Consider the following 18,432-nt stretch of genomic DNA (forward strand, 5'->3'; position numbering starts at 1 on the left):
TGGATAAGGTATGGACCGTATGCAACGGGAACTTGTAAAACTCAAAACACCATGTCCAACATTAGATGTGATTCCGCAATTGGACAATATATGCTAAATAATCCTCAGTGTGCTAACAATTATGCTGATAACAATTGTCAGTAGGGCTCGCAATGTGGCACATTTGTGCGCACTGGAAGCTACATATCTTAATACATAGGAACCTGTCCTTTGCAGACAGTGCGCCTGTTCCAGCTGTTATGATCGACCGCTCAAGTCAAAGCCCCCAAATCAAAATAAACGATTCTGATTATGGTGAGAGAAACGCACCGTCGATTCAGTCCCGCCCCTCCACAGATCACCTGACAAATCATTTTTAAACTTTCCAAATTAAAGAAAGACCCAGCCAAATTGTACCATCTAATAACCCCTGAATGAGGCTAACCAAACCAGTTGTCTTTCAATCAACACAGTTTAATTAGAAAAACGAAATTGTTAAACACCACTAAGATATCAACAACATTTAAAATAGAAAAAATGAGTGTCCTTGCACATTTACGCTCCTGCCAAAGTGAAATCTTCTAATGTGGAATAGACCAAGGTTGCTTGAAATCCTCACAGCCGTCTGATGGGGGGGGGGGAAAAAAGTTCTTCCACAGCAGAACAGCCCGTAGTCCAGTTCAGCAGTTTAGTTTAGTTTAGTTTAGAGATACAGCACTGAAACAGGCCCTTCGGCCCACCGAGTCTGTGCTGACCATCAACCACCTATTTATACTAATCCTACACTAATTCCATATTCCTACCACATCCCCACCTGTCCCTATATTCCCCTACCACCTACCTATACTAGGGGCAATTGCTAATGGCCAATTTACCTATCAACCTACAAGTCTTTGGCATGTGGGAGGAAACCGGAGCACCCGGATGAATTGATACTCTTCTTTTCCAGTGATGAATTTCAACAATTACAGTTCAGTAGTTAAAGGAATTTGGATATTTTCTTCTAAGAAATTAAAATCTGACTTGACATCAGAATTCTGAGAGTACAATAAATAGGGTTTAAATAACCAAAGAGAGAGCTGTCTTTTCCTCCAGTATATGCTGGCTGACATAAAAGCAAAATACTGCGGATGCTAGAAATCTGAAATAAAAACAAGAAATGCTGGAAATCCTCAGCAGGTCTGGAAGCATCTGTGGAGAGAGAAGCAGAGTTAATGTTTCAGGTCAGTGACCCTTCTTCAGAACTGGCAAATATTAGAAATGTCAAAGGTTATAAGCAAGTAAAGCGGGGGCGGAGCAAGAGATAACAAAGGAGAAAGTTAGATAGGACAAGGTCACAGAATAGCTGACCAGAACGTCATGGAGCAAAGGCAAACAATATGTTAATGGTGTGTTGAAAGACAAAGCATTAGTACAGATAGGGTATTAACAGACTAAAAATTGAACAGCCGCAAGTACAAACATGAAAAAAAACAATGGGTAAGCAAACTGAACAAACTAAGATGAAATCAAATAAAACAAATTCAAAAAAATATATAAAAAAGAAAAAATAACTAAAAATAAAAGTAAAATGGGGGGCCCGTCATGCCCGGAAATTATTGAACTCAATGTTCAGTCTGGCAGGCTGTAGTGTGCTTAATTGGTAAATGAGATGCTGTTCCTCGAGCTTGCGTTGATGTTCACTGGAACACTGCAGCAAGCCCAAGACAGAGATGTGAGCATGAGAGCAGGGGGGAGTGTTGAAATGGCAAGCAACCAGAAGCTTCGGGTCATGCTTTCGGACTGAGCGGAGGTGTTCTGCAAAGCGGTCACCCAGTCTGCATTTGGTCTCCCCAGTGTAGAGGAGACCACATTGTGAGCAGCAATTACAGTATACTACATTGAAAGAAGTACAAGTAAATCGCTGCTTCACCTGAAAGGAGTGTTTGGGGCCTAGGTTAGTGAGGAGAGAGGAGGTAAATGGGCAGGTATTACAGCTCCTAAAATTGCAGGGGAAGGTGCCGTGGGAAGGGGACGAGGTGGTGGGGGTGATGGAGGAGTGGACCAGGGTGTCGCGGAGGGAACGATCCCTTCGGAATGCTGACAGTGGAAGGGAGGGGAAGATGCGTTTGGTAGTGGCATCACGCTGGATGTGGCAGAAATGGCGGAGGATGATCCTTTGGATATGGAGGCTGATGGGGTGGAAAATGAGGACAAGGTTCTGGGAGGGAGGGGAAGGGGTGAGGGTAGAGGTGCGGGAAATGGGCCGGACACGGTTGAGGGCCCTGTCAACAACAGTGGGGGGGGGAATCATTGGTTGAGGATAAAGGAAGACATATCAGAAGCACCGTCATGGAAGGTAGCATCATCAGAGCAGATGCATTGGAGACGGAGAAACTGGGAGAATGGAATGGAGTCCTTACAGGAGGCGGGGTGTGAAGAAGTATCGTCAAGGTAGCTGTGGGAGTCGGTGGGCTTATAATGAATGTTAGTAGACAGCCTAGCCCCAGTGATGGAGACAGAGAAGTCAAGGAAGGGAAGGGAAGTATCGGAGATGAGAGAAGGCTGGAAATTAGAAGCAAAGTTGATAAAGTTTTCCAGTTTGGGGTGGGAGCAGGAAACGGCACCAATACAGTCATCAATGTACCGGAAAAGGAGTTGGGGGAGGGGGCCTGAGTAGGACTGGAACAAAGAATGTTCGACATATCCAACAAAAAGACAGGCATAACTCGGACCTATGCGGGTACCCATTGCAGCACCTTTTACTTGAAGGAAGTGAGTGGAGTTGAAGGAGACGTTGTTCAATGTAAGAACAAGTTCAGCCAAGCAGAGGAAGGTGGTGGAGGTTGGGGACTGGAAGCGGAGAGCCCTCAAACCATCCTGGTGGGGGATGGAGGTGTAGCGAGATTGGACGTCCATAGTGAAGAGGAGGCGGTTGGGGCCAGGAAACAGGAAATCGTCAAAATGATGTCGGGCGTCAGAAGAGTCACGGATGTTGGTGGGAAGAGACTGGACCAGCGGAGAAAAGATAGAGTCTAGATAGGAAGAAATAAGTTCAGTGGGGCAGGAGCAAGCTGACACAATGGGTCAGCCGGGACAGTCCTGTTTGTGGATTTTGGGAAGAAGATAGAAGCGAGCTCTTGGGTTGCGGGGTAGAGGGAAGATCTCCAAAAGCGATGAGGTCAGTGACAGTCCTGTGGACAGTAGCTTGATGTTCGGTGGTGGGGTCATGGTCCGGAGGGAGGTAGCTATGCTGGCTGACAGTCTGTGTCACAAAAGCCAGTTTTTCAACTAATTTCAATTGTCAATCGGCAACAATGTATCTCTCAATCCTCAGTCTCTGAGTGGCTGTATCCCGGGGCAACCAGAATGTGTTCTTTGACTGTCTCTGCAGCTTAAAGCAGTACTGGCCTTTTCGAGCCTTAAAGACACATTGCATTCTTCCAGGAAATAAACCTACAGGATCATAACACAGCTAAGCAAAATAAGTGACAGCCATTCGCTGGTTTATTCCTCAGGGTAATGCCTTGACCAATTCGAGTCAAGCTGCCCAGTTTAAATTTCAAACAAAGCTTGGCAGTTAACTGTCACCATAAATTGGTGCATTCTCTATGGCAACACTTCTACCAATCAGAATTCACTTGCCACCCAATCAGCACTCTCTCCTAAAACAGTATAAAGTTGTTGCTTTCCCGTCCATTGGTATTCTTGTGCATTGTCCTGATGAGTATAAGACGAAAAGCTTTGACAACATGTCTCTATTTTCAGCAATACTCAAGTTCTCTACTACCAAACGACTATTCCAATGATAGTATATTTCTATCTGTACCATATATTAAATTCAGGCTCCAGTACAGTCCATGCTGTATTTTACAATTTTACTATAGTACTGTCCAGTCAGTCTATTACAGTAAGTTATATTTCTGTCCAAGCTGTATATTTCGGTCAGGTTATAGAATTGCCCACACTGGATATTGCAGTTGCGTTGTAGTATTGTTGCAGCTCTATATTACAGTTGGAATTTAGTACTGTCCATGCTATATAATAGCTGAGTTATAATACTGTATATTACATTCAGTTATAGTACTGTGAATGCCCTACATTACACTCAAGCTTTATTCCTGTCCATGCTGTGTATTCCAAATCAGTGTATATTTCTGTCCATGCTGTGTATTATGGTTGGTTATAGTACTGTCTGTGCTGTGTATTGCAGTTGGGTCCTGGTACTGTCTGTGCTGCATATTATGGTCGGGCTCTATTACTGTCCATGCTGTCTATAATGGTTGGGTTATAAGATTGTCCATGCTGTGTATTACAGTCAGGTTATAGTACTGTCTATGCTGTATATTGCAATTGGGTTCTGGTACTGTCCATGCTGTATATTACAGTCAGGATATAGATCGGTTGGAGACTTGGGCGGAGAAATGGCAGATGGAGTTTAATCCGGACAAATGTAAGGTAATACATTTTGGAAGGTCTAACGCAGGTGGGAAGTATACAGTAAATGGCAGAACCCTTAGAAGTATTGACAGGCAGAGAGATCTGGGCATACAGGTCCACAGGTCACAAGTGGCAACGCAGGTGGATAAAGTAGTCAAGAAGGCAGACGGCATGCTTGCCTTCATCGGTCGGGGCATAGAGTATAAAAATAGGCAAGTCACGCTGCAGCTGTACAGAACCTTAATTAGGCCACACTTAGAATATTGCATGCAATTCTGGTCGCCACACTACCAGAAGGACGTGGAGGCTTTGGAGAGGGTGCAGAGGAGGTTTACCAGGATGTTGCCTGGTCTGGAGGGCATTAGCTATGAGGAGAAGTTGGAAAATCTTGGATTGTTTTCACTGGAACAATGGAGGCGGAGGGGCCACATGATAGAGGTTTACAAAGTTATGAGCGGCATGGACAGAGTGGATAGTCAGAAGCTTTTTCCCAGGGTGGAAGAATCAGTTACCAGGGGACATAGGTTTAAGGTGCGAGGGGCAAAGTTTAGAGGGGATGTGCGAGTCACGTTTTTTACACAGAGGGTGGTGAGTGCCTGGAACTTGCTGCCAGGGGAGGTAGTGGAAGCAGGTATGATAGCGACGTTTAAGAGACATCTTGACAAATACATGAATAGGAAGGGAATAGAGGGATACGGTCCCCGGAAGTGCAGAAGGTGTTAGTTTAGGCAGGCATCAAGATCGGCGCAGGCTTGGAGGGCCGAATGGCCTGTTCCTGTGCTGTACTGTTCTTTGTTCTTTGTTACAGTACTGTTTATGCTGTATATTGCAATTGGGTTCTGGTACTGTCCATGCTGTATATTACAGTCTGGTTACAGTACTGTTTATGCTGTATATTGCAATTGGGTTCTGGTACTGTCCATGCTGTATATTACAGTCAGGTTACAGTACTGTTTATGCTGTATATTGCAGTTGGGTTCTGGTACTGTCCATGCTGTATATTACAGTCAGGTTACAGTACTGTTTATGCTGTATATTGCAGTTGGGTTCTGGTACTGTCCATGCTGTATATTACAGTCAGGTTACAGTACTGTTTGTGCTGTATATTGCAGTTGGGTTCTGGTACTGTTTGTGCTGTATATTGCAGTTGGGTTCTGGTACTGTCCATGCTGTATATTACAGTCAGGTTACAGTACTGTTTATGCTGTATATTGCAGTTGGGTTCTGGTACTGTCCATGCTGTATATTACAGTCAGGTTACAGTACTGTTTATGCTGTATATTACAGTCAGGTTACAGTACTGTTTATGCTGTATATTGCAATTGGGTTCTGGTACTGTCCATGCTGTATATTACGGTTGAGCTCTATTGCTGCCCATGCTGTACTTTACAGTCTGGCTATACTACTGTCCCTGCTGTGTATTATAGTCCGATTTTCGTACTGCCCATGCTGTTTATTTCAATCAGTTATATAAATGTCCATCTTGTATGTTACAGTTGCGTTATAGTGCTGTCGTTGCTGTATAATTACAGTCAATTATGGTATTCTCTGTTCCAATCAGGGTATATATCTGTTCATGCTGTATATTAGTCAGTTTATAGTACTGCCCATGCTGTCTATTACAGTCAGGCAATATTATTGTTAATGCTGTCTATTCCATTCTGTTGTAGTACTGTCCATGTTGTACATTGCAGTCGTGTTCTAGTGCTGTCCATGTTGTATATTGCAATGGGCTATTATATTTGCTAAGCTGCATAATACAATCCCTTCTTAATGTTTTCTTAGCAATCTAACTGTTTGAGTAGAGTCATAGAGTTATACGGGAAAGAAATAGGCCCTTCGGCCCATCATGTCCGTGCCAGCTGTCAAGCACCTATCTATTCTAATCTCATTTTCCAGCACTTGGCCCATAGCCTTGTATGCTATGGCGTTTCAAGTGTTCATTTAAATACTTCTTAAATGTTGTGAGGGTTCCTGCCTCTACCACCTCTTCAGGCAGTGCATTCCAGATTCCAAACACCCTCTGGGTGAAAATTCTTTTCCTCAAATCCCCTCTAAACCTCCTGCTCCTTACCTTAAATCTATGCCCCCTGGTTATTGACACCTCCGCTAAGGGATAAAGTTTCTTCCTGTCTAATCTATCAATGCCCCTCATAATTTTGTATACCTCATTCAGATGCCGCCTTGGCCTTCTCTGCTCTAAGGAAAACAACCCTAGCCTATCCAGCCTCTCTTAGTAGCTAAAATGCTCCAGCCCAGGCAACATCCTGGTGAATCTCTCTGCACCCTCTCCAATGCAATCACATCCTTCCTATAGTGTGGCGGCGAGAACTGTACACAGCACTCCAATTGTGGCCTAACTAGCATTTTATACAGCTCCATCATAACCTCCCTGCTCTTCTAGTCTATGCCTCGGCTAATAAAGGCAAGTGGGGCGGCACAGTGGCGCAGTGGTTAGCACTGCAGTCTCACAGCTCCAGGGACCCGGGTTTGATTCTGGGTACTGCCTGTGTGGAGTTTGCAAGTTCTCCCTGTGTCTGCGTGGGTTTTCTCCGGGTGCTCCGGTTTCCTCCCACAAGCCAAAAGACTTGCAGGTTGGTAGGTAAATTGGCCATTATAAAAATTGTCACTAGTATAGGTAGGTGGTAGGGAAATATAGGGACAGGTGGGGATGTTTGGTAGGAATATGGGATTAGTGTAGGATTAGTATAAATGGGTGGTTGATGGTCGGCACAGACTCGGTGGGCCGAAGGGCCTGTTTCAGTGCTGTATCTCTAATCTAATCTAAAAAATCTAATCCCATATGCCGCCCTAACCACCTTATCTACCTGTGCTGCTGCCTTCAGTGATCTATGGACAAGTACACCAAGATCTCTCTGACCTTCTGTACTTCCTGGGGTCCTACCATCCATTGTATATTCCCTTGTCTTGTTAGTCCTTCCAAAATGCATTACCTCACACTTCTCAGGATTAAATTCCATTTTCCACTGCTCCGCCCATCTAACCAGCCCAACTATATCGTGCTGTAATCTAAGACGTTCCTCCTCACTATTTACGGCATCACCAATTTTCGTGTCATCTGTGAACTTACTGATCATACCTCCTATATTCACGTCTGAATCATTAATGTACACTACAAACAGCAAGGGTCCCAGCACCGATCCCTGTGGTACACCACTGGTCACAGGCTTCCAATTGCAAAAACAACCCTCGACCATCACCCTCTGTCTCCTTCCACTCAGCCAATTTTGTATCCAATTTGCCAAATTGCCCTGGATCCCATGGGCTCTTACCTTTTTAACCGGTCTCTCCTGCGGGACCTTATCAAAAGCCTTACTGAACTCCACGTAGACTACATCAACTGCTTTACCCTCATCTACACATCTCATCACCTCCTCGAAAAATTCAATCAAGTTTGTTAGGTATGATCTCCCCTTGACAAAGCCATGCTGACTATCCTTGATCCCAAGTGGAGATTAATCCTGTCCCTCAGAATTTTTTCCAATAGTTTCACCACTGATGTTGGGCCCACCGGCCTGTAATTCCTGATTTATCCCTGCTCCCCTTCTTCAATGATGGTACCACATTCACTGTCTTCCAGACCGCTGGCACCTCTCCTGTGGCCAGAGAGGATTTGAAAATTTGTGTCAGAGCCCTTGATATCTCCTCCTTTGCCTCACATAACAGCCTGGGATACATCTCATCTGGACCTAGGGATTTATCCACTTTTAAGCCCGCTAATCCGCTAATATCTCCTCCCTTTCAATGCTAATTTGTTTGAGTCATAACCCTTCTCCCTAATCTCTACACCGACATCATCCTTCTCCGTAGTGAACACAGATGAAAAGTAATCATTTGAAACCTCACCTATGTCCTCCTGCTCCACGCACAGATTGCCATTTTGGTCCCGAATGGGCCCTATTCTTTCCCTGGTTATCTTCTTGCCCTTAATATACTTATAAAATGCCTTGGGATTTTCCTTTATCTTGCTCGCCAGTGTTTTTTCATGCCCCCCTTCGCTCTCCTAATTAGTTTTTTAAGTACCCCCTAGACTTTCTATACTCCTCTAGTGCCTTCACTGTTTTCAGCACGCTGAATCTGCCATAAGCCTCCTTTTTTCCCTAATTCAATCCTCTATATCCCTTGACATCCAGGAGTCCCTGGACTTGTTGGTCCTCCCCTTCACCTTTACGGGTACATGTTGGCCCTGAAATCTCACTGTTTCCTTTTTAAATAACTCCCACTGGTCTGGTGTAGACTTTCCTACAAGTAGCTGCTCCCAGTCCACTTTGGCCAGATCCTGCTTTATCATATTGAAATCGGCCTTCCCCCAATTCAGTACCTTTATTTCCGGTCCATCTTTGTCCTTTTCCATAACTACCTTAAATCTTGCAGAATTATGGTCACTATCTCTGAAGTGCTCCCCCACTGACACTTCTACCACTTGACTGGCCTCATTCCCTTGGATTAGGTCCAGTACTGCCCCTTCTCTTGAAGGACTTACTATGTGCTGGCTCAGAAAGCTCTCCTGTATGCACTTTAAGAATTCCGCCCCCTTTAAGCCTTTTGCACTAAGACTACCCCAGTTAATGAGTGTGGTGCTGTCAGAATACAGTATCATTTCTCTTGTATCACCATAATATTAATGTGGTTTACCTTAACAGGTGATTAACGCTATTGAACAAGATTATCGACTCCCTCCACCCATGGACTGTCCTACTGCTCTTCATCAATTAATGCTTGACTGCTGGCAGAAGGATCGCAACAATAGGCCCAAGTTTGGGCAGATTGTGAACACCTTGGATAAAATGATCAGAAATCCAAACAGTCTAAAAGCTGTGACTCCACTGTCTTCAGGGTAAGAATAATTTATCTAGTGTATTTCCAAAACTGTTCGAAACTCATTTTCTGTCCTTTGTCCATCACATTCTGGGTTGCAGAGATCATTAATGTATTATTCTACACAGAAATTTTGCATTCATTTTGATTGTCGGAACTTGCATTAAACACAACTGTGAGCAGTTCTAGGCGCCATATTACAAAACAGATATAGAGGCACTGGAGATTTTTAATTTGTTTTGTGGGATGTGGGCATTGCTGGCCCATCCAGCATTTTATTGCCCATCCCTAATTTGCCCTTGCCCTGAGCGGCCATTTCAGAGGGCATTTCTTTTTTTTAAGAGTCAACCACATTGCTGTGGGTCTGGAGTCACACGTAGGCCAGACCAGGTAAAGACAGCAGATTTCCTTCCCTAAAGGACATTAGCGAACCGGATGGATTTTTACAACAATCAACAATGGTTTTACGGTCATCATTCAACTATGTGAGGATATACATATCAGGAAAGGACTGACAGGCTGAGTCTGTTTTCTCCTGAAAAAAGAAGGCTGAAGAATGACCTAATAGAGGTCTTTAAAATTATGAAAGGTTTTGATGGAGTGGGTACAGAGAGAATGTTTCCAGTTGTGGAGAAAAGCAAAACTAGAGGTCATCGATACGAGATACTCACCAAGAAATCCAGTAGAGAATTCAGAAGCAACTTCTTTAACCAGAGAGTGGTAAGAATGTGGAACTCACTACCACAGGGAGTGGTTGAAGTGAATAGTATAGACGCATTTAAGGGGAAGCTAGACAAGCGTCTGAGAGAGAAGGGAATAGAGGGTTACACTGATAGATTTAGATGAGGAAAGATGGGAGGAGGCTTGAGTGGAGCATAAAAGCTGGCATGGACCTGTTGGGCCAAATGGCCTGAATATCCTAAGTAATCCTAACTCAAGAAATTGGCAAGTTGTCAGTTAAACTCAGGAGGAATGCATGCGTAGTCGGCAAAAAGTATATCTGAAGACAATTCATTCATTTTGACAATCATTATGGGATCTGTATTAAGCTGAACATTTATTATTTTAAATTAATGGTTTTAAAGGTAAAAATAAAAGATAAAGAACAAAAAGAAAGTTAAATCAAAATGATTAAACACATATCAAAATATCTCACAAGAAAATTTTTGTTTGGCAGTCTGTGCCAACCTGTAACTGTTGCGTATGTGTCAACTCCCAGCACTAATGCTTGCAGCTGTAGACATCACAAGATATCAGGATACAGTTTCTACTGTGAATTTATACTTTTTGAATTTCTGCCTCCTTTGACAGCTCACTTTCCTCACTTCATTCCAAACCTTACTCCCTCCATTTAAATTCCCAAATGTGCCTTGCCTTTACAGATATCAAGCCAATAAAAGTACACTGTAACCCGTCTTTGGTGCATTTTACCTTCAATGTCTTGTAAGAGGAGAAACATCGGCTCCCTGTTTTAATCGTTATCCACAGGACTGTATTCACTGAATGTCAGATTGATCAGTTCCCATATCTAAACAGACTCAGATTTGTAATGTAGGACCAAAATTCCTGATCGTGATCCATCTAGCTGTTTCAGGTTGTGTGTTCTTCATGCTGCTTGTGACTTGAATCAGTGTTTCGAGATGTAGGATTGAGTACTTCTGAGCTTTTTGAATTTCTGCCCATAATTTTGATTCCATGTTGCTTTGTGGTCAGTCAATGGCCCATCGCTCCATTTATTGTATTCTGCTTGCAGGCTAACTCTGCCATTGCTGGATCGGACGGTTCCTGATTTTTCCAGCTTCACCACAGTAGATGAATGGTTGGAGGCCATTAAGATGGGTCAATATAAAGATAACTTTTCTAATGAAGGCTTCACATCATTTGACCTTGTGTCTCAAATGACCACAGAGTAAGTTTGTATTTTTGTCTTATGGTTCTACTCAAAACCTATAACTCTCTAGCATGCGTACAAAATGCAGTTTGGATCACCAAAGCTACAATTTAACATTTCTTCACTTGTGCCATGAGTTAATTATAGTATTTAACCTGAATGATTATAGATTATTCAACAGTAAATTTGTCGTATTAACCTCAATCTCTTTTGATGTTATTGCGTTATGATTGGCTTAGTGCTATGGTTCAGGTGTCTTTCACATCTGCGATTTGAGTTTAAATTCACCTGAGTGCTGGGATAAAAGTTTCCTTTGTTTGCTGGCTCTGAGAATGCATGAAAGGAGCTCAGGCCAATTAATCTAGCTCACCATGAAAAATATTCCGTTGCTTATGCTAACATCCCTCGGATCACCAAGCACATTTTGTTAAATGTCAATAATAGACAACTCCATGCATCCGCCTGACAGAGTTAAAAGTACTCTTGCTTTAAAATCAGAAGGTTGTGGACTTAGGTCCCCATACAGAACTTCAGCACATAACCTAATGTAACACTGCAGTGCAGTAGTGAAGAAGCGCTGCAGTTTCACAAGGACAGTACTGAAGGAGTGCTGCCCTGTCAGATGAGCAGTACGGAGGTAGTGCTGAACTGTCGGAGCGTCAGTACTGAGGGAGTGTTGTACTGTCAGAAGGGCAGTACTGAGGGAGTGTTGTACTGTCAGAGGGGCAGTACTGAGGGAGAGCTGCACTGTCAGAGGGGCAGTACTGAGGGAGTGTTGTACTGTCAGAAGGGCAGTACTGAGGGAGAGCTGCACTGTCAGAGGGGCAGTACTGAGGGAGTGTTGTACTGTCGGAGCGTCAGTACTGAGGGAGTGTTGTACTGTCAGAGGGGCTGTACTGAGGGAGTGTTGTACTGTCAGAAGGGCAGTACTGAGGGAGTGTTGTACTGTCAGAGGGGCAGTACTGAGGGAGAGCTGCACTGTCAGAGGGGCAGTACTGAGGGAGTGTTGTACTGTCAGAGGGGCAGTACTGAGGGAGAGCTGCACTGTCAGAGGGGCAGTACTGAGGGAGTGTTGTACTGTCAGAAGGGCAGTACTGAGGGAGTGTTGTACTGTCAGAGGGGCAGTACTGAGGGAGAGCTGCACTGTCAGAGGGGCAGTACTGAGGGAGTGTTGTACTGTCAGAAGGGCAGTACTGAGGGAGTGTTGTACTGTCAGAGGGGCAGTACTGAGGGAGAGCTGCACTGTCGGAGCGTCAGTACTGAGGGAGTGTTGTACTGTCAGAGGGGCAGTACTGAGGGAGTGTTGTACTGTCAGAAGGGCAGTACTGAGGGAGTGTTGTACTGTCAGAGGGGCAGTACTGAGGGAGTGTTGTACTGTCAGAGGGGCAGTACTGAGGGAGAGCTGCACTGTCAGATGAGCAGTACGGAGGTAGTGCTGAACTGTCGGAGCGTCAGTACTGAGGGAGTGTTGTACTGTCAGAAGGGCAGTACTGAGGGAGTGTTGTACTGTCAGAAGGGCAGTACTGAGGGAGTGTTGTACTGTCAGAGGGGCAGTACTGAGGGAGAGCTGCACTGTCAGAGGGGCAGTACTGAGGGAGAGCTGCACTGTCAGAGGGGCAGTACTGAGGGAGTGTTGTACTGTCAGAGGGGCAGTACTGAGGGAGAGCTGCACTGTCAGAGGGGCAGTACTGAGGGAGAGCTGCACTGTCAGAGGGGCAGTACTGAGGGAGTGTTGTACTGTCAGAAGGGCAGTACTGAGGGAGTGTTGTACTGTCAGAGGGGCAGTACTGAGGGAGAGCTGCACTGTCAGAGGGGCAGTACTGAGGGAGTGTTGTACTGTCAGAAGGGCAGTACTGAGGGAGTGTTGTACTGTCAGAGGGGCAGTACTGAGGGAGAGCTGCACTGTCGGAGCGTCAGTACTGAGGGAGTGTTGTACTGTCAGAGGGGCAGTACTGAGGGAGTGTTGTACTGTCAGAAGGGCAGTACTGAGGGAGTGTTGTACTGTCAGAGGGGCAGTACTGAGGGAGAGCTGCACTGTCAGAGGGGCAGTACTGAGGGAGAGCTGCACTGTCAGAGGGGCAGTACTGAGGGAGTGTTGTACTGTCAGAGGGGCAGTACTGAGGGAGTGTTGTACTGTCAGAAGGGCAGTACTGAGGGAGTGTTGTACTGTCAGAGGGGCAGTACTGAGGGAGAGCTGCACTGTCAGAGGGGCAGTACTGAGGGAGAGCTGCACTGTCAGAGGGGCAGTACTGAGGGAGTGTTGTACTGTCAGAGGGGCAGTACTGAGGGAGAGCTGCACTGTCAGAGGGGCAGTACTGAGGGAGAGCTGCACTGTCAGAGGGGCAGTACTGAGGGAGTGTTGTACTGTCAGAAGGGCAGTACTGAGGGAGTGTTGCACTGACAGAGGGGCAGTACTGAGGGAGTGTTGTACTGTCAGAGGGGCAGTACTGAGGGAGTGTTGCACTGTCAGAGGGGCAGTACTGAGGGAGAGCTGCACTGTCAGAGGTGCAGTACTGAGGGAGTGTTGTACTGTCAGAGGGGCAGTACTGAGGGAGAGCTGCACTGTCAGAGGGGCAGTACTGAGGGAGAGCTGCACTGACAGAGGGGCAGTACTGAGGGAGTGTTGTACTGTCAGAGGGGCAGTACTGAGGGAGAGCTGCACTGTCAGAGGGGCAGTACTAAGGGAGAGTTGCACTGTCAGAGGGGCAGTACTGAGGGAATGTTGTACTGTCAGAGGCGCAGTACTGAGGGAGTGATGTACTGTCAGAGGGGAGGTAGTGAAGGAGAGCTGCACTATCACAGGGGCAATACTGAGTGAGCACTGCACTGTCAGAGGGTCATTACTGAGGGGCTCTGCAATGTTGGGAGGTGAAGTACTGTGGGTGTGCTGTACATTGGAAGCAGCAGTAATGAGGGAGTGCTGTACTGTTGGAGGGTCAGTACTGAGGGAGTGCTGCACTGGCGGAGGGTCAGTACTGAGGGAGTCCTGTACGATCAGAGGGGAGGTGGTAAAGGAGAGCTGCTGTCGGAGGGGCAATACTGAGGGAGTGCTGCACTTTCGGAGGGACTGTACTGTGAGAGTGCTGTTCTGTCGCACGGGCAGTACTGAGGGAGTGCTGCACTGTCAGAAGCACAGTACTAAGGGACTATTGCACTGTCGGAAGTGCAGTACTGAGGGACTGTTTCACTGTTGGAGGGGTGGTACTGAGGGACTGCTGCACTGTCGGAGGGGCAGTACTGAGAGAGTGCTGCACTGTCGGAGGGGCAGTACTGAGGGACTGCTGCAATATCGGAAGGGCAGTACTGAGAGGGTGCGGTCCTGTTGGAGGGGCAGTACTAAAGGAGTGCTGCACAGTTGCAGTGGAAGTACTGAGGGAGAGGTGAACTGTCGGAGGGGCAGTATTAAGGGAGTGCTGCACTGTTTAGGGGCAGTACTGAGGGAGTGCTGCACTGTCGGAAGTGCAGTACTGAGGGAGTGCTGCACTGTCGGAAGTGCAGTACTGAGGGACTGCTGCACTGTCAGAAGTGCAGTACTAAGAGTAATGCAGTGTTGGAGACGAACAACTGAGGGCGTGCTGCACTGTCGGAGGGAGAGTATTAAAGGAGTGCCGCACTGTCAGAGGGGGGGGTAGTGAAGGATAGCTGCACCGTCGAGGGGCAGTACCGAGAGAGTGCTGCACTGTCGGAAGTGCAGTACTGAGGGAGTAATGCAATGTTGGAGAGGAACAACTGAGGGAGCGCTGCACTGTCGGAGGGGCAGTACTGAGGGAGTGTTGCACTGTCGGACAGGCAGTACTGAAGTAGAGCTACACTGTTGGAGGGGCAGTACTGAGGGAGCGCCACACAGTCAAAGAGGGTCGGTACTGTGGGAGTGCTGCACCATCAAAGGGGCAGTACTGAGGGAGTACTGCACAATAGATGGGGCAGTGGTGAGGGAGTGCTGTACTGTCAGAGCGAAGGTAGTGAAGGAGAGCTGCACTGTCAGAGGAGCAATACTGAAGGAGCACCACACAGTCGCAGGGGCATACTGAAGGAGTGCTGCATTGTCAGAGAGTCGTTACTGAGGGGCGCTGCAATGTTGGAGGTGCAGTACTGAGGGAATGCTGCACAATAGAAGGGGCAGTAGTGAGGGAGTGCTGCACTGTCACAGGGGCAGGACTGAGGAGATTCTGCTCTGTCTGAGGGTCAGTACTAAGGAGGTGCTGCACTGTTGAACGGTCAGTCCTGAGGCAGGGCTGCACTGTCACGGGCAGGACTGAGGAGGTGCTGCACAGTCGGACGGTCAGTCCTGAGGCAATGCTGCACTGTCGGAGGAGCAATAAGGAGGCAGTTCTGCACTGTCAGAGGGTCAGTACTGAGGGAGTGCTGCGCAGTCGGAGGGTCAGTACAGAGACAGTGCTGCATTGTCAGAGGGGCAGTACTGAGGTAGTACTGAACTATTAGAGGGGCAGTACTGAAGGAGTGCTGCATTGTCAGAGGGACAGTTATGGAGGCAGTGCTGCACTGTCAGAGGAGCGGTACAGAGGTGGTACTGAACTCTTAGAGGGGCAGTACTGAAGGAGTGCTGCACTGTCAGAGGGTCAGTACTGAGGGACACTGAACTGTTGGAGGGGCAGTACTGAGGGTATGTTAAGAACATAGAAACATAGGAGCAGGAGTAGGTCATTCAGCCCATCGAGCCTTCCCCGCTATTCAATATGATCATAGCTGATCATTCACTTGAATGCCTTTTTCCCAACTGTCCTCATATCCCTTTATGTCATTTGTATTTAGAAATCTGTCAATCTCTACTTTAAACATACTCAATGTCTGAACTTCCTCAGGTAGAGAATTCCAAAGATTCACAACCCTCTGAGTAAAGACATTTCTCCTCATCTCTGTCCTAAGTGGCTTCCCCTTTATTTTGAAATTGTGCCCCCTGGTTCTAGACTCCTCAACCAGGAGAAACATCTTAGCTGTATCTACCCTGTCTATCCCTTCAAGTATTTTGCGGGTTTCAATGAGATCATTTCTCATTCTTTGAAACTCCAGAGAATACAAGCCCAGTTTCCTAAATCTCTCTTCATAGGACAGTCCGCCAGCCCAGGAACAAGTCTGGTGAACCTTCGTTGCATTCCCTCTATGGCAATAATATCCTTCCTCAGGTAAGGGGACCAAAACTGCACACAGTACTCCAGGTGATGTCAACCCAAGGTTTTATACAATTGAAGCAAGACTTCAAAACTCCTGTACTCACATTCTATTGCAATAAAGGCTAACATACCATTATCCTTCCTAATTGCTTGCTGCACCTGCATGTTAGCTTTCAGTAACTTATTGACAAGGACACCCAGGTCCCTTTGTACATCTACACTATCTAATCTCTTACCATTGAAGAAATACTCTGCACATCTTGTCCTCCTACCAAAGTGGATAACCTCACATTTTTCCACATTATATTCCATCTGCCATGTTCGTGCCTGCTCACTAAGTCTTTCCAAAAACCCTTGAAGCCACTTTGCATCTTCCTCACAACACACATTCCCAGCTAGTTTTGTGTCATCTGGGACCCAAAGTACTAGTCTCTCCGATGAGATAGTTGAGGCAAATGTAGAGGTTAAAGCAAGCAAGTCCAGTAGGCAGGCCGGGCAGGGGCAGGACAGGGAGCGTGGAAGGTCTGGTAGGCTAAACTGCATTTACTTTAATGCAAGAGCCTTACAGGTAAGGCAGATGAACTCAGAGCATGGATCGGTACATGGGATTGTGATATGATAGCTATTACGGAAACGAGGTTGAGGGATGGGCAGGACTGGCAGCTCAATGTTCCGGGGTACCGATCTTTCCAGCGTGACAGAGGTGGAGGTAAGAGAGGAGGGGGAGTTGCACTATTGATTAGGGAGGACATCACAACAGTACTTAGAGAGGATATCCCGGAGGGAATGTCCAGCGAGGCCATATGGGTAGAAATTAGAAATAAGAAAGGGGTGATCACTTTGATGGGATTATACTACAGGCCCCCCAATAGTCAAAAGGAAGTGGAGGAGCGTATATGTAGGGAAATCACAGATAGGTGTAGGAATTATAGGGTTGTAATAGTAGGTGATTTTAACTTCCCTAATATTGACTGGGCCTGCCTTAGTGCTAAGGGATCAGATGGGGAAAAATTTGTTAAGTGTGTCCAGGATAGTTTTCTGAAGCAGTATGTGGATGGCCCTACTAGAGAAGGGGCTACACTTGACCTCCTCTTCGGAAATGAGGATGGGCAGGTGTTTGATGTGTCAGTGGGGGAGCACTTTGGGACCAGTGACCATAACTCTATCAGCTTCAAGATAGTTATGGAAAAGGATAGGACTGGTCCTCAGGTTGAAGTCCTAAATTGGAGGAAGGCTAACTTCAATGGCATCAGACAGGAACTCTCAAAAGTTGAATGGGAGAGGCTGTTTACAGGTAAAGGGACGTCTGGCAAGTGGGAGGCTTTTAAAAGTGAGATAGGAAGAGTTCAGGGCCGGCATGTTTCCGTTAGATGGAAGGGCAAGGCTGGCAAGTTTAGGGAACCTTGGTTGACGAGGGATATTGAGGGTCTGGTCAGGACAAAGAAGGAGGCATATGTCAGGTATAGGCAGCTGGGATCAAGCAAGTCCCTCGAGGAGTATAGGGGATGTAGGTGTACACTTAAGAAGGAAATTAGGAGGGCGAAAAGGGGCCATGAGATTTCCCTGGCAGATAAGATAAAGGAGAATCCTAAAAGATTCCATAAGTATATTAAGAGTAAAAGGGTAACTAGGGAGGGAGTAGGTCCCCTTAAGGATCAGTGTGGTAATCTATGTGTAGAGCCATGGGAAATGGGCAAGGTCTTAAATGAATATTTCTCGTCCTTATTTACCGAGGAGAAGATCATAGAAGCTAGTGAGTTCAAGGGAGGGAACAGCGATATCCTGGAGCATATCAACATTACAAAGGAGGAGGTGTTGGAGGTTTTGAAGCGCATTAAGGTGGATAAATCCCCAGGGCCTGACCAGGTGTATCCTAGGATGCTATGGGAAACAAGGGAGGAGATCGCTGGGGCCCTGGCAGAGATTTTTGTATCATCGTTAACCACGGGTGAGGTACCGGAAGACTGGAGGATAGCTAATGTTGTGCCTTTATTTAAGAAGGGCAGCAGGGATAAGCCAGGGAATTACAGGCCAGTGAGCCGTACATCAGTGGTGGGAAAGTTATTGGAAGGGATTCTGAGAGACAGGATTTATATGCATTTGGAAAGGCATGGTCTGATTAGGGATAGTCAGCATGGCTTTGTGCGTCAGAAATCATGTCTCACGAATTTG

The 18,432-nt window shown here is 46.3% G+C and overlaps 1 protein-coding gene across 1 annotated transcript in view; it reads left to right on the forward strand.

The window, feature by feature from the left end:
• Positions 1-18,432, forward strand: part of LOC137352036 (ephrin type-B receptor 2) — a 937,948-nt gene that overhangs the window by 903,779 nt on the left and 15,737 nt on the right. Inside the window, exons 14-15 of the mRNA XM_068017009.1 lie at positions 9,063-9,256; positions 10,991-11,146. Of these exons, the coding sequence (XP_067873110.1) occupies positions 9,063-9,256; positions 10,991-11,146 (350 nt within the window). The remainder of the gene's footprint in view (positions 1-9,062; positions 9,257-10,990; positions 11,147-18,432) is intronic.

This window comes from Heterodontus francisci, chromosome 37 (assembly GCF_036365525.1).
Source record: "Heterodontus francisci isolate sHetFra1 chromosome 37, sHetFra1.hap1, whole genome shotgun sequence".
NCBI classification, from domain to species: domain Eukaryota; kingdom Metazoa; phylum Chordata; class Chondrichthyes; order Heterodontiformes; family Heterodontidae; genus Heterodontus; species Heterodontus francisci.